The sequence below is a fragment of the Ostrinia furnacalis genome, unplaced genomic scaffold (assembly GCF_004193835.3).
Source record: "Ostrinia furnacalis isolate ACB-3 unplaced genomic scaffold, ASM419383v2 OfSCF7332, whole genome shotgun sequence".
In the NCBI taxonomy this organism is placed as follows: Eukaryota; Metazoa; Arthropoda; class Insecta; order Lepidoptera; family Crambidae; genus Ostrinia; species Ostrinia furnacalis.
Genome location: NW_021137571.1, coordinates 21,784 through 36,859, shown reverse-complemented (window position 1 = coordinate 36,859; position 15,076 = coordinate 21,784). Strand labels below are relative to the sequence as shown.

General features: G+C 40.1%; 1 protein-coding gene across 11 annotated transcripts in view; it reads left to right on the top strand.

Annotated features, from left to right (window-relative positions):
• MRP (Multidrug-Resistance like Protein 1) overlaps nucleotides 1–15,076 on the top strand; it is a 46,110-nt gene that overhangs the window by 15,663 nt on the left and 15,371 nt on the right. For 8 of the 11 annotated variants that reach the window (XM_028319787.1, XM_028319784.1, XM_028319786.1 and 5 more), the window contains 8 exons: nucleotides 908–1,105; nucleotides 1,595–1,771; nucleotides 6,166–6,299; nucleotides 8,277–8,487; nucleotides 8,873–8,989; nucleotides 9,167–9,270; nucleotides 14,018–14,161; nucleotides 14,863–14,938. In XM_028319787.1, the coding sequence (XP_028175588.1) occupies nucleotides 908–1,105; nucleotides 1,595–1,771; nucleotides 6,166–6,299; nucleotides 8,277–8,487; nucleotides 8,873–8,989; nucleotides 9,167–9,270; nucleotides 14,018–14,161; nucleotides 14,863–14,938 (1,161 nt within the window). Of the gene's footprint in view, nucleotides 1–907; nucleotides 1,106–1,594; nucleotides 1,772–5,790; nucleotides 5,889–6,165; nucleotides 6,300–8,276; nucleotides 8,488–8,872; nucleotides 8,990–9,166; nucleotides 9,271–14,017; nucleotides 14,162–14,862; nucleotides 14,939–15,076 lie in introns of all 11 variants that reach the window. The other 3 variants (XM_028319785.1, XM_028319777.1, XM_028319780.1) reach the window with 2 other exon arrangements.

Here is a 15,076-nt window from a genome sequence, read left to right as displayed (position 1 = left end):
GTAGATCGAACGAAAAAAGTCTTTATAACACACATTTATAACACATAGGAGTGTTCATGGCCCAATATCGAAACATACTCGCAACAGAGTTACAGAGCCGTACCCATCTCACTCGCGCTCACATCACTAATCTCACGTCTCATTCTAGCACTATTAGTTCATTTTAGTACATCGATTTTTTAATCAGATCGGACGAAAAACGTCTTTATTACTATCACAATGTCGCAAAATACTCGCAACACACTCACAGAGCCGAATCCATCACGCTCGCGCGCGCTTGTCACCAATTTCACGTCTCGTTCACACCTATTCATTCGTGATCGGCTGTCCTAATGTGAACTAAAAGACCGATTTGAACGACCAAAAAGGAATAGTTCGTTCTCGTTCACTTAAAGGAATTGCTTCCTATTAGTACATAGTAGGTACATGTACTACACAAGCCTACAATGTTCTATACAGCGCGTTCATGATATCCCATAACTCTAGTGCAAGGCTATTCCTAGACTGTGGCATTTCGAATATGTCAACATTTCGACTAGCGGTCGCCCGCGACTTCGTACGCTTGAATCCCGTTTTACTTCCGTAGAGGTTGAATTTTGCAAAATCCCGTCTTAGTGATTACCTACATTTTAAAAGAAACCCCCATGCAAATTTTGAGACTCCTAGCACTTTTTAGTTTCTGAGATTTCGTGATGAGTGAGTAAGTCAGTCAATGACCTTTCGCTTTTATAGTACAGATAGATTTACTTATCAATGAAAATTATGTAAAAACAACAGCACATCAAGCTATCTTTTAGTATGTTATTCTGCCACGTTTATTATGTTATGGTACTGAGACTTACTATGTATTCCACAAACATCTGCGTTCATTTTGTTCCAATAAAATAAAGACCTTTTCGATTCCCAGCGAACCCCCTGGTGATTGAGAACGGGCACTTCTCGTGGGGCGAGCAAGACGCCGAGCCCGTGCTCAAGAAGATCAACCTGAACGTGCCCCGCGGCTCCCTCGTGGCCGTGGTCGGCGCCGTCGGCTCCGGCAAGAGTTCGTTGCTCTCCGCCCTCCTGGGCGAGATGAACAAGGTCTCCGGACGAATTAACACTACCGGTGAGGTCCCATCTTGATTTGTTATCACATCACTAGCAGTCCAGTAGGCCTAGGACGCGCGCCGCGATAAGCGTTTACGCCATTTTATCGATTTTGCGCGATAAGCCCATACATTTGTCGTCTAAAATCATCGATAAGATTTTATCACAGTGCGCAACCTAGCCCGGTTGGGTACATGGGTGTACACAGCTTTTGATACAGGTCAGTTTGGCCCAGGGACATACTGATTTTTATACAGATATCCTCTGCGACACCTCGAGACGAAATAATTTAAGGTATTTAGGGGCTGGTTTTCAGGGAAGCAGCTGCGTCTTTCTTGGCAACACATGCCACTATAGCTTTATGAGCCTCTATTTATCATATTCTTCTGTATTATGTTGTATTTTACTAAGAATATTTACCTTTATAAAAAATATTAGACAGTCAACCTGAAATATGTAATCTCAACTCTTAATATACGTATTATAACTAACCTAAAATATGTTCTAGGTGAAATCGCTTACGTTCCTCAACAAGCGTGGATACAAAACGCCACTCTGCAAGACAACATCCTTTTCGGCAAACCGTTTGACGAGCACAAATACAACAACGTCATCAATGTGTGCGCTCTAAAGACCGACTTTGACGTGTTACCCGGAGGTGACCAGACAGAAATTGGTGAAAAGGGTAAGTTAAAAGTAAAATAGTTACGAGACGTCAGACAATTTTTATTTTATATTTTTGTAAAAAAATGTTTAAGAAAAACTTTTATCCTGAAAAGTTAACCTCATGGAATGGAGCCTTGAGTCGAGTACGATATTTCTTGTGATTAACTAATTAGTGCCAACTTCATCACACCAAACTGACTGAAGCAGGTTAAGGCCTCAGCCTCGAACTTAACGGGCAGCAGGGCGGCGGCGGCGGCGGCGCGGGAGCGGGGCGGGCAACGCAGACCCGTTCTCGAAACCAGCGGGCAGCTCGCGCGGCGCTTTAGCGGCGAAGTGTTGTGTTCGGGGTTGTGTTGTCGAGATATTTGTTTTTATTCGCGAACGCTATGTCTGAACAACGGCGACAATTTTATTTCGATTCAATTTTATTCCTTACGCTCGATTTATTGTGGGCAAAAGAAGGAGTGCGCTGCCCGCTCGTTGCCCGCTCCCTCGCCGCTGCCCGCTCGTTGCCCGCTCCGGCGCCGCTGCCGTGCCGCTGTTTTCGAGAACCGGTCTATTTGATTTTACGCATAAGATCCTGCCGCTCCCGCCCCGCCGCACAGTAGTTTGATTTTAAAAATAGGTGGACATACGATCGAAAGTCATAATTTCACCGAAACAAAAATGGTTTTGGATAGCATTTTGAATGCTGATCAACATTTGTCATTATGCATTTTTCGATAAAACGAGCCTTTCATGCTTAAAAAAAATATGACAAGAAAATTTGTATGGAGAAAAATCTTTTTTATTTTTTTTCTGGCTACTGTTGCAAACTGTAGCGGTCAAACCTTATGTAGTCGTAAGTACCTATGGTGCCTAACATTACTACATAAATACTTTTTGCGGGCACGCGCGGCCAAGCGAGTAATGGACATGCAAAATTTTAAATATTTTTATTTATTCATTATTGATTTTAATGCACTTAAAGTAATTATTAATAGATAAATATACTTAGTCTAACTTACTACAGCCCCCTATTACCTCATTTCACGCTAAAACCTTTCAAACTAGAACCTAAGTTTGTAGGTACTAGGTAGTCTAAGTTGTTTTTATTGTCATTATAATATTCACTACTGGTCTACTGGTTATCGTGTAAGATAGATTAGGTAGATATCAACCCTTTACCTAGGTATATACCTACTTCTTGGCACTTATAATACCGACATACATGATTAAAAAAAGTCTTCAAGCAAGAACCCTTGACTTCAATGGTTATGAAAGATTTTTTAACTTTCTAGAGTAGTCCTGAATAGATCCTTAAATCATTTTGACTGTCATAATCGATTACAGTAGGTAGTGGGTTCAGTAAGGGTTTCAACCCATATAGTAAACAATACATTTTTATGGCTCTCCATTCAGTTAGTCAAATAATTCCATCATAAATGGAAATATCCGTAACCCTCTTCTACACATTATTCATCATCCATCATCATTTCAACCATAGAACGTCCACTGCTGAACATAGGCCTCCCCCAATGATTTCTACAATGGCCGCTTGGTGGTGCCCTGCATCCACCGCCTTCCTGCTACCTTTATGAGGTCGTCGGTCCACCTTGTGGGTGGACGTCCTACGCTGCGCTTTCCGGTACATGGCCTCCACTCCAGAACCTTGCTGCCCCATCGGCCATTAGTTCTGCGTACTATGTGCCCTGCCCATTGTTACTTTAGCTTGCTAATCCGTTGGACTATGTCAACGACTTTGGTTCGTTTACGGATCTCCTCCTCATTTCTGATTCGATCTTGTAAAGAAACACCGAGCATAGTCCTCTCCATAGCACATTGTGCAATTTTGAGCTTATTTATAAGGCCTATATTGAGAGGCCACGTTTCCGAGCCGTATTGCCACACATTATTGCAGATCCATTATGTACACCTCTACCTATAGTTTTATATGCCAGCTAACGTACACAAAAACTGCTGATACATGGTGCAGATAATGTGATAACATTTTGGTGTACTGCAAACCTGCCTATTGGATTCTTTCGGAAAAAGTAAGTATGTGAGTGACTTTGATTATTTTGAACACTCTGATCAAGATAAGTGAATAGGCTAAAATATCTTTTTTTGATTGTTTTTCGAACGAAGATAATAATTGAAGACATGAACGGAAGAAGGTGATAAATGTCGGATTTCAGATTTTTATCAGTTCGATGATTGGGTAAAGGTATGCTTTATGCTTTATGTTTGAGGCTACTTATAAAGGTTGTTATATACGTTATCTTTTTAGACGAAGGGAAAGAAACATACACCTCTTTAAAGGAGTCAAAAAAAAAAGAATATTTTTGCGAAAGTATAAGACTAAGAAGAACTGGAAATTACAGTTCTATCAAAATTGAAACTATCCCGCTACCTACTGTAATCGATTATGACAGTCAAAATTATTCAAGGATCTATTCAGGACTACTCTAGAAAGTTAAAAAATCTTTCATAACCATTGAAGTCAAGGGTTCTTGCTTGAAGACTTTTTAATCACGTATGTCGGTATTATAAGTGCCAAGAAGTAGGTATATACCTCGGTAAAGGGGTGATATCTACCTAATCTATCTTACACGATAACCAGTAGACCAGTAGTGAATATTATAATGACAATAATCGACTTAGGCTACCTAGTACCTACAAACTTAGATTCTAGTTTGAAAGGTTTTAGCGTGAAATGAGGTAATAGGGGGCTGTAGTAAGTTAGACTAAGTATATTTATCTATTAATAATTACTTTAAGTGCATTAAAATCAATAATGAATAAATAAAAATATTTAAAATTTTGCATGTCCATTACTCGCTTGGCCGCGCGTGCCCGCAAAAAGTATTTATGTAGTAATGTTAGGGACCATAGGTACTTACGACTACATAAGGTTTGACCGCTACAGTTTGCAACAGTAGCCAGAAAAAAAATAAAAAATATTTTTCTCCATACAAATTTTCTTGTCATATTTTTTTTAAGCATGAAAGGGTCGTTTTATCGAAAAATGCATAATGACAAATGTTGATCAGCATTCAAAATGCTATCCAAAACCATTTTTGTTTCGGTGAAATTATGACTTTCGCTTACGCGCCGCTGCCCGCTAAGTTCGAGGCTGAGGCCTAAGGGCTTCCGCTAAAATACGCGCTGGCGCACACTGTTCAGTATCAAAAATTAATATGAGCAGCGCACGCCAAAGGTGTGCAATGTGCATTAACATGCCTATGCCTATTGCATGCTTCGTGCGCCCGTGCAAGTTTTTTTTTTATATTTAAAAGTTATTTGCACATTGAACAGGGTATAAAAGGCTTGATGCTATTTCGTCAGTGAAGTTCCAACAATGCGTAAGTAATTTTTGACGGTTTTAACATTTTGATGCCATTGGATGAAAAAAGACCGCGTGCTTTTTTCCGACCAATCTCCTGTAAAATGCACATTTTTGACTTACGCACTGTCGATTTGGCACTCCTTCCGTTCCCAAGGTTCAGTTTTCTAAGTTGTACAGTGTTCTAAGATCTACACTCGGCATCAAATAAATCGCACCTCCCGCGACAAGCACTTATTAAACGTATGCATCCCCACTTTCCACCAACATTGGTACCATTTGAAAGCCTAGTTCTAAACTTCATTTCATTAAAAAAATGTGTCTTTAGAAGGACACAGTCACTTCTTCAAAAAATAGGTAGTTACGCTTGAGCCAACTTTTATGGCTATAAAACTATTAAATTGGGATTAATTGCTATCCATCTGTTAAATAGGACAAGTAAGATCATTATTTGGTTTTATAACCACAAATATTGGTCTACTTGGTCCCAGAGGTGAGCCCCGAGTAAGGCCTTTTTTCAAGTCACATTTATGGTACCTGTTAATTGTTTATAAAAAAATTTAATGAGTTTTTCTTTAAGTTTATTTATTGGGCTTTCAAATAACACCAATATGGGTACCATGATTATGTCAGAAGAAAATCTCTAAAGTTCGCATCGCTCAAGGTGCGATTTATTTGACGTTGAGTGTATAATCTGTGATGTTTGTCTGTAGGTATCAATTTGTCGGGCGGCCAGAAACAGCGCGTGTCGCTGGCGCGGGCCGTGTACTTCGACGCGGACAATTACTTCCTGGACGACCCGCTCAGCGCANAGATTCTTCCCACCCATTTATCCCGTTAGAAATTGCTTGTCCATTTGTTGATAAACTGGCTCCTCCATGGGTCCCTGAAAAACTAATTATAACTCCATCGCCAGTCGCTGTGTCTGTTATTGAACAGCCATTTACACTGTTTGAACTCAAGGGAATCATCCAAAATGTAACTGATTCGTCTCCAGGTGTAGATGGTATTCCGTACTCCTTCTTTCATAATTTAAATGATCATGTTCTCTCCTATTATTTACAAATTATCAATTCTATTGCGTTGANGTATCAATTTGTCGGGCGGGCAGAAACAGCGCGTGTCGCTGGCGCGGGCCGTGTACTTCGACGCGGACAATTACTTCCTGGACGACCCGCTCAGCGCCGTCGACTCGCACGTCGGCAAGCACATATTCGATAAGGTACTCATAATATGCCAACTTGATAATAGTAACTCTCTATAAGACAAATGTTGAACATTTTCAATGGTTTTCGATCGTTTTTTTTTTGTCTTCGGCGCTTGCGATTTTGGTTAAAGTACCTAATAATGTGCTCACAGTTTTTATTCAACTTCGAAAGTTCTGAGCTCCAAGGGCGTTTAGTTGCAGTCTGCTAATGGATACAGTCTGCTACCAAACGTGAAAAGAGAGAGAGATCCAACAATACGTAGCTTACAAGCTATGTTTTGTTGATCCCCTTGAGTTGATGGACTATTGATTTGATGAGGGCTATGAACTATTGGTTGGGATTTTGTTATGATTTGTTGTGGTTTATAGGGGTCAATCCGATCGTATGATATTTGTTACAGCTCTATAAAGGTTTTACGATGAACATACGGCGATCGTCAGCAGCATCTCTATGTCGACCTTTCGGCTCAGTTTCCACCAAGGCGGAGCGGAACAGAGCGGTGAAGTGTCGGGCCGTAAATTTTTTCCATATTTGACCGCAGCGGCTTTTTTTTCAAATTTTTCCATATTTGAAATCTGATTCGTTATTCAAAACACTTCTCCGCCTTGATGGAAACCGGCCTTAAACTGTTTGAACACCGCCTGCACGGTAATACTATCTATACAGTATTCCAACTCAGCCATATTTTTTAAATAAATGTCAACAGCCCCGCGGTACGTCACGGTATGACAACATGCGATAGGGCTGCTCACCTATAGTACCCATTCAAATTACATCTGTCTACTTAGAATTTCTATCTAGTTTTGTGATTGTAATTTTTTTTTATTAGACAAACAAAATACTTTGTGAATGGAATAGGATAAAAATGCGTGTTGTTTTGTGATTAGTAGATTTAATTAAAAAAAATATGCTAAAATAATTTTGAATCTACTAATCATAATGAGTACTTAATGACCTGTTACTTTAATTTCAGGCTGANGAACTACTAAATAAAGCAAAAAACAATAATAAATTATTATGGGAAACTATAAGGAATCTGACTAATCTAAATAAAGAAAAAACAAAAAATACCGAATTACTAAGCATCGCAAATTCTCCATTGGAGTCTGCTAATATTGTGAACAGACACTTTCTGAATGTTGGCAAATCCTTGGCTGAAAATATCGCACCCGGGAGGAGCGACATGTCTTTGACTGAGTATTTGGGCTCGCTTCCTACTGTGGTTAATAGCATTGCTGTAGTTGAGCCTGACTTACACGAAATAGAGTCAATCATAATGCAATTGAAATCTTCATCGGCCCCAGGCTGGGACCGGATTCCCACAACTTTCTTGAAAATGGCTCGGAAAGAGTTAGTACCAGTCATAGGACACCTAAGCAAACTTTGCTTTAGCCAGGGCATATTTCCTCGTGCTCTAAAACGTTCTGTAATTCATCCTATATATAAGAGTGGGGACAGAGACAACGTAAGCAACTATAGACCAATTTCTGTTCTACCTGTTTTATCGAAGGTTTTGGAGAAACTCATCAACAACAGACTCACAGACTTTCTAAATAGATATGATATTTTATCAAACTCACAGTATGGTTTCCGAAAAGCGAGGTGCACGGAGGACGCCATCTCGGAACTTACTAGTGATATAGTTAATTATCTTGACAGTAAAAAGAAACCTATATGCATTTTTCTAGACCTAAAAAAAGCTTTCGATACTGTCTCTGTCCCTATTCTTGTAAGAAAACTGGAAAAGAAGGGAATAAGAGGAGCCTTTCTGGAACTACTCAAGGACTATCTGACTGACAGAACTCAGTGTGTTATGCTANTTTGAAATTCGAAGGAAAACTCGCGTTTCGTCGGTTTATATGAAGTCACAATACTGTATGATATTATTACCGTGCCGCCTGTGTATTTCTTGCCGTTCCAACCCTGACGCCAAGAAATGTACTCAAAATATCGTACCCCACGAAATTATTCCTCTCGCATTTATCATCCAGGTGATCGGCCCCAACGGACTGCTCAAGAACAAAACCCGCGTGTGGGTGACGCACAACGTGTCCTACCTGGCTCAGACGGACATGGTACTGGTGCTACGAGATGGCGAGGTGTCAGAAGCCGGCACGTACCAACAGCTGCTGGAGAAGAAAGGCGCCTTCGCTGAGTTCCTCCTGCATCATCTAAGTGACGCCGAGAGGACCTCGCCCGAAGGCAAGTACCAAGTACTAACCTCCGTGTTAAGCTGAAGGCTGTGGCATCTTATGCAGCTGTAATAGGTACTCTTTTACAACAAAAATGCCTAGTCACATGCGCCGTCAAAGGCGCCTTCACCGAGTTACTGCTGCATCACCTAAGCGACGCCGAGAGAAACTCGGAAACTGATCAAACCAGCGGTCGGCGTCGCCTAACCGTAGCTGAGTCGATGCTGATCCGTTTATGTTACGTGATTAACACTAGAATCTTATGTAGCTCTTATAGGTACTATTCGGATTTTACAACAACGTCTAGTCTGAAGTTCCGTCAACTGTACCAAAAATTTTCATCCATCCATTCTTTTAATATTCTACTTTACCAATTATTATACTTTTCATTTCAGAATTGGACGAAATAAAACAACATCTAGAAACAAAACTCGGCTCTGAGTTCCAGAGTAAACTACAAAGGGCGAGATCGTTATCAGAAAGCAATTCAGAATCGGACCAAACCGCAGCAGGTAGGTCACAATATACTTATACTTTATTATTGTAAAATACTCTGTCTGGCGATATCCCAACAAGATCTGTAGTCATAAGTTTTTGACCTGACTCTTTTTGAAGGCTGACTAAAGCTCAATCTACTGGGTATATTATGTATTTTGAGACTGTAAATAAATAATGTGATTCCTTTTTAGGCGACCGTTCCGGCAGCCAGAAGCGGCGAACAGAAAGTATTACACCTAACGAACTCAAAGAGAAGTCGAAACTTATTGAAACAGAAAAAACTGAGACCGGCAGTGTGAGTATTTCGAAAGTCCAATCTCCCCAAATCGATTCAAGTGCACTACCTGAAGTAGTAGATTTTTAAATTATGTTTGTTATGTACCATTATTATAGATCGTTTCATCCACGAAGACGCGCCCCACCATTCTTCTGCTAAAGTTTGACTATTAGCAGTACACGCTAAATTATCCACGAGTGCACAGCACACGCACACTACAATAATGACACTCGGATCGCTCGGATCAAGATCCCCGCACCCCGCGCTTCCCTCGACCAAAAATTGGTAGGTCTTCGTGGATGAAACGATCTACAGGGTGTTAGGTAAATGGGTATATGAGCCGAGACCAGCCCATGTTAACATACTCATATAAATACTATAGTGGTGTCAGAAAGTCTGGGAAAGGTACCATTATTGAGTAATCAGCTGATTCAGTTATTGTCGCCAGATTGAGTCGTGATACCCCTGAAAATTAATAGTACGACAAACTTGCGTAGATAAAACAAATAACAGAATTCATTATTATTTTCTGCCTAAAAATTTTTCTCTGAGAGGCAAAAACCTTAAGCAGTTCCTCAGGAAAATCAGTCCATCTAAAAAGATTTAGCATAAGTCAAATACTCCCTTACCTTATTTGATTCGATTTGGATAAGTAAAAGTAAACAAAGTGGTCAAGAATTAATTTTACTTCATTGCCTGTAACTTACTTATTAAAATTAATTGAATAATCATTAAACTTGATAACTGATTAAGGAAAATGAGACATTGTAGGTAATCATCTAAATTTTATCATCGTAAATCACGATTATTGAAAAAAAACCTTAGGCATTAAAGAAACGTGTCCAACGCACTGTTTAATCTTTGAAGGACAACGAAAGGTCCTATTGTTCTCGAACAATGGGACGGCACGGTAGCGAGAGTGAGACGCAAGACGTATCGCACGGCGGCTTTCACTTGCAAGAAAGAGTTGGAAGATCATCGCGGCGCAGGAGTAGGGAAGTGACATTGAAGGCAAAAAATCGATTAAGATTTTTCTCTTGTTCAATAATAAATCGTTGAAGGATTTTTTTTCTACAAATAATAAATTCAGGTGCCATTAATTAATTTCCAATCATTAATGGAGACGACATGTGGTTGGGGTTAAGTTTTCATTTCATGATTGACTAATGAAGGTCGAGTCGTCTGTCCAAAATCCTTCAACTTTCTTCTCAATAAACTGCCAAAAGAGTACTCACAGTTATATCCGTTTCACTCACACACTATCACAACAGACGGCGAACTCTTCATCCAACACGAACTTCTTCGGGTTCCGAACCCGAACTCCTTTCGGGCTCCGACACGAACCGCTTAGGGCTCCAACACGTCCTCCTTAGGGCTCCAACACGACTCCCTAGGGCTCCGACCGTGTCTCCACCAGATGGCGCCACCTCAGCGCAGCACCACCATCATCATCTCCTGATCTTCCTCAACCAGTTGGTTGCCCTGACAGCACCACAGCTGGTACTGTCAAACTGGTGTCAGCAGCTCCTAGCTGACCCAGCTTCTTCACCTGTCCTGTTTGCGACAGCGATCCACTGTCCAGGACGTCACCCCCCTCCAAAAATGCACAAAGTGTGATCCCGGTACCTGCACCGTTACCAGTGCCCAATGGACATCAGCTTCCTGATGATATCCGGCTCGAAGGACCATGAATAAACCACGGATACTCTCGGCGCACTTAAGGGACTCTTATCTAGGTATAAATAAGACGTCAATATTTAGGTGACAATTTATTGGTTGACACAGGTTGTCAATGGTTCACAATGGTTGTCAAAGGTACTCAAAAGCTTAAAACTAAATAAGCTAAAATTATTCAGCTTTAGGAAGGAGACAAATCATTCTGTTACCCTTGAAACTAACAACTAGAACATCATCGTTACCGGGATGGACCACAATCACCCTGCCACTGAGCCAAACCCGTAGCTAGTTGCCCACCGTTATGACAACTAAATCACCAACTTTTAGGTTGACAAATTTGCAAAGTCCATCTTTATGTTATTCACCTTACGACGTTCATGAAGCTGTATGTTTTCAAGTCTCCAACCAACTCTCAACTTAATGTTCCTAGCAAGAAAAGGCTTCAAGAACCGGAGAAAACTACGATGGGTAAGTATCAATTTTCGTTTTACCTTTCAACATCAGCACTAAAGTACTCAGATTGGCATGCAATACAACCCATAGCCTTCTGTATCTCTACTGTTGTTGAATACCCGTCGCGTTTCTCAAGCGTATCCTTTTATATTTAACTTTTCTTTTTGTTTCAGTTTCTTCGTAGGTCTGCACGTCGACCTTGTAGCGGTATACATCTTGACTTCGGTTCCAGGTAATACCACCACTTTTTATTATTTTATCAGCTTTCCTTTTCAGCCCTTCTTCGTTTCCTTTCCGTTGACTTACTTTACCATCTTCTTTCAGTGTCTTTACCAAATCTTCATTGTTAGTAGTCAACCTTTGCAACACACATCCTTCTTTACCTAACATCATATTCATTTCTCTGTAAAGTTGACTCCCCTGATCGACAATTTCACAACCCATCATGAGATCGTCCACATTAAAATCTGACAATATCTTTTCAGCCGCCGTTGGAGAAACTTCATCATGATCCAAATTCATGTCAACATATTCATTAGTAACCTCTGTGTATTTCTGTTTCAGATCGCCATTTTTCAGTCTTCGTTTTAATGAATACATTCTTTTTTCAGGTGTTTGCCAGGAATTCTTCACATCGGGAACTTCATTCTTCACCGGGAGACGCTCATTGTATCGACCAGTATCATCTCTACGACTAGTTCTGGTAAAGTATCCTTCACGTGTCTCTTTATTTTCTGTACACTTTCTCTCCTTTGGCAACGGAATGTCATCTTCTAACTCCTTAAACTTTCTTAGAAGCTGATTATCCTCCACGCCACAATGCATCACATTTATTGTTTCAGAGGGCTTCATGGGCGTGTGAACAATACCAGACAAAATCCACCCCAATGACGAACACTGAGCGAGTGGTGAACCAAGCGGTCCCTTCATGACACCGTTTTGAATAATCCGGCTATATACTTCTGAACCCAACAATAAATCTACACTGTCAGAAGTATAATAGCTCGAATCCGCGAGGACAATGTCCTCAAGCTCCTTCCATTCCTCCGCTGTTATCCTTTGATTAGGTAAAAGTGAAGTAATGGACCCCAACACATAAGCTTTCNTCTAGAAGATCTGTAATATGGGAAATTTTATTTTTGTCTTACATGTTCCCATCATTAGAAAATCGACTAAATCAACATTGAGCTAATATTCTAGACATGCGGGAGCATGTTAAGCCTAGTTCCAGGGAGGGGACTGCACCGTGCGTATATTTAGACGAACCACTTGGAGCCACTTTTGACTCCTCATCACCCAAAAAGTACTGTGCATTAACACTTCAAATTTGGCTCATTTGTTGAGACTTGCAAGATAAACATCAGCTTCAAATTTCATAAACATACCTCAAACGGTTATTTAGGTATTGACGTCCAAAAATCTACATGGCTGACCTATAAGACCAAATTCTAACCACTTCCAGATGACCTTGAAGGTTCAAATTTGGCATCCAGATAGGTAGTTGTGTAATACAAAGGAACAAATAAAAAATCAGTAAATTTTAATATTTCACAGGTGATAGATAAATTTTAGTGCCCTAAAGGACGCATAGTTTCCGAGGATTAAGCGAAAAACCGAAAAGTGGTACCTTTAAACCCCCCTCTCTCCGGCAGCTCAAAGGCTAAGGGCAGGGACTTTTGCTATGTTCACCTCCTAACTAGTCTAAATAAAGTCCCAAAGTCAAAAATTGTGTTCCACGGATTTCCGTCTATTCGCTGGGTGCGAAGTACTAGGTGGGGGTAACATAATCTATCGCAGCGCTCATGGTGGTCAAAAGAAGAAATAATGTAAGCTCTGTCATCAGATGTATCTGTCAATGGCAAAGCGATTCTACATAATACATTTTAATATCATTAATTAATCGCATGAAAAGGGTCCTACTGGGAACTTAAATAAAAGAGTGGACTGTATTTCGATAGGGCTGTTTTAATAGCCGTTTACAATTTGGAAATAACTAGACTATACAACGTGGTAGTACAAAAATTAGTCACAGTAGTTGTTGTGCACAGATGTTTGCATTATGATGAGAGCGTGAATTATTGAACTCTGCCCTTGTTTTGTTCTTAATTCTTCTACATCTCAGACTTGTCCAGCCAATACCAACAACTTTCCTTTAAATACGGTTTGTGGTTGGAATTTGATACTGTAACACTCACAAACCTGGTCTTCAAAACAATACTTATTTCGATCTGAAAACGTTATTTAATTTATTACTAGCGATACAGGAACATTTAAATATATTTACTGTTATATAATGAAACCGTTAAAGTAGCTTTTTCTTTTTGTTTTACTGTAAAACTACAACTATAAATGAAGTAAACAAACCCTGACACAATCAAAATTAAACACACTTTTTGGACTTACCTCATTTGATTTGAATGACCAAAATGATTTCAAAACCTTTTTTCCACTCAAATTGTGGTATCACAAAAATTTTTTAGTTGAAAATATTTGTTATTTTTTCACAAATATACGACCTAAATGTCAATGTGACAGAGCCCACAAAGTTGTGGACGCTAGTTGGCGCTGTAATCGTGCACAGAGCCAATAATGCTTTATTGACTGGACTATGTCCTAAATGCTTACATTGTTGTAGGTAAAATGGAGCGTGTACAAACATTACCTGACGAGCGTGGGCATGGTGGCGTCGATCGTTACGGTGCTGATGAACCTCATCCTGCAGGTCTTCCAGGTCGGCTCCAACTACTGGCTCGCGGAGTGGTCCAACGACCAGGATATGGTAAGCACACCTGTACAAAGTTTTAATGGTGTACGGTCAGCGTCATATAGTTCGATACACCCAAAGTTGCCGAAAAGTCTTTGTTACTTAGAATAACGTTGTGTTGTTTTCATTTATTGTCCATTTTGGTATCACGAACTACTTTTGTTTTTTTTAGACAGACAAACTTCCTTTCTATCTTTACGATTAGTGGGCTGAATAAAAATACCAGACAATGCCACGTGTGTCGTGATACAAACTTAAAATTTCGTGGTATCGATCAAGCCTTAGCCAGTTCGATTTTTCAAGTTATTTACAACTAGCTTTCCGCCCGCGGCTTCGCCCGCGTGGAATTTTGTCTGTCACAGAAAAACTTTATCGCGCGCGTCCCTGTTTCAAAAACCGGGATAAAAACTATCCTATGTTCTTTCCCGGGACTCAAACTATCTCTATGCCAAATTTCATCAAAATCGGTTGCGAGGTTTAAGCGGGAAAGCGTAACAGACAGACAGACAGAGTTACTTTCGCATTTATAATATTAAGTTGGGATTTAAAACTTTGACCAGAAGTAAAGGATTTTATGAAACTTCCTGCAATTAGGCGCGATAATCTTTTCGTCACTCATAACCACTTTTCCAACCATGCGCCATGTTTTAATTTGATGTCATAATTATGACGTATACAAATGCTTATTAATATAATTCTAAATCGTTGTTCCTCAGATGGTCGACGGTGTGGTAGATAAATCGAAACGAGATCTCTATCTCGGAGTATACGGAGGGCTCGGCATAGGACAAGGTAAGTCTTTTACATAATATACTAAAACAACGTGCATTTTAATGCAGACAAGCCACTTGCAACCAATCTAGCATGAACTTTGTGTTACGGGAAAACCAGTCACTAATTTTGCCTCTTACTGTGCTGGTTCTATACTTT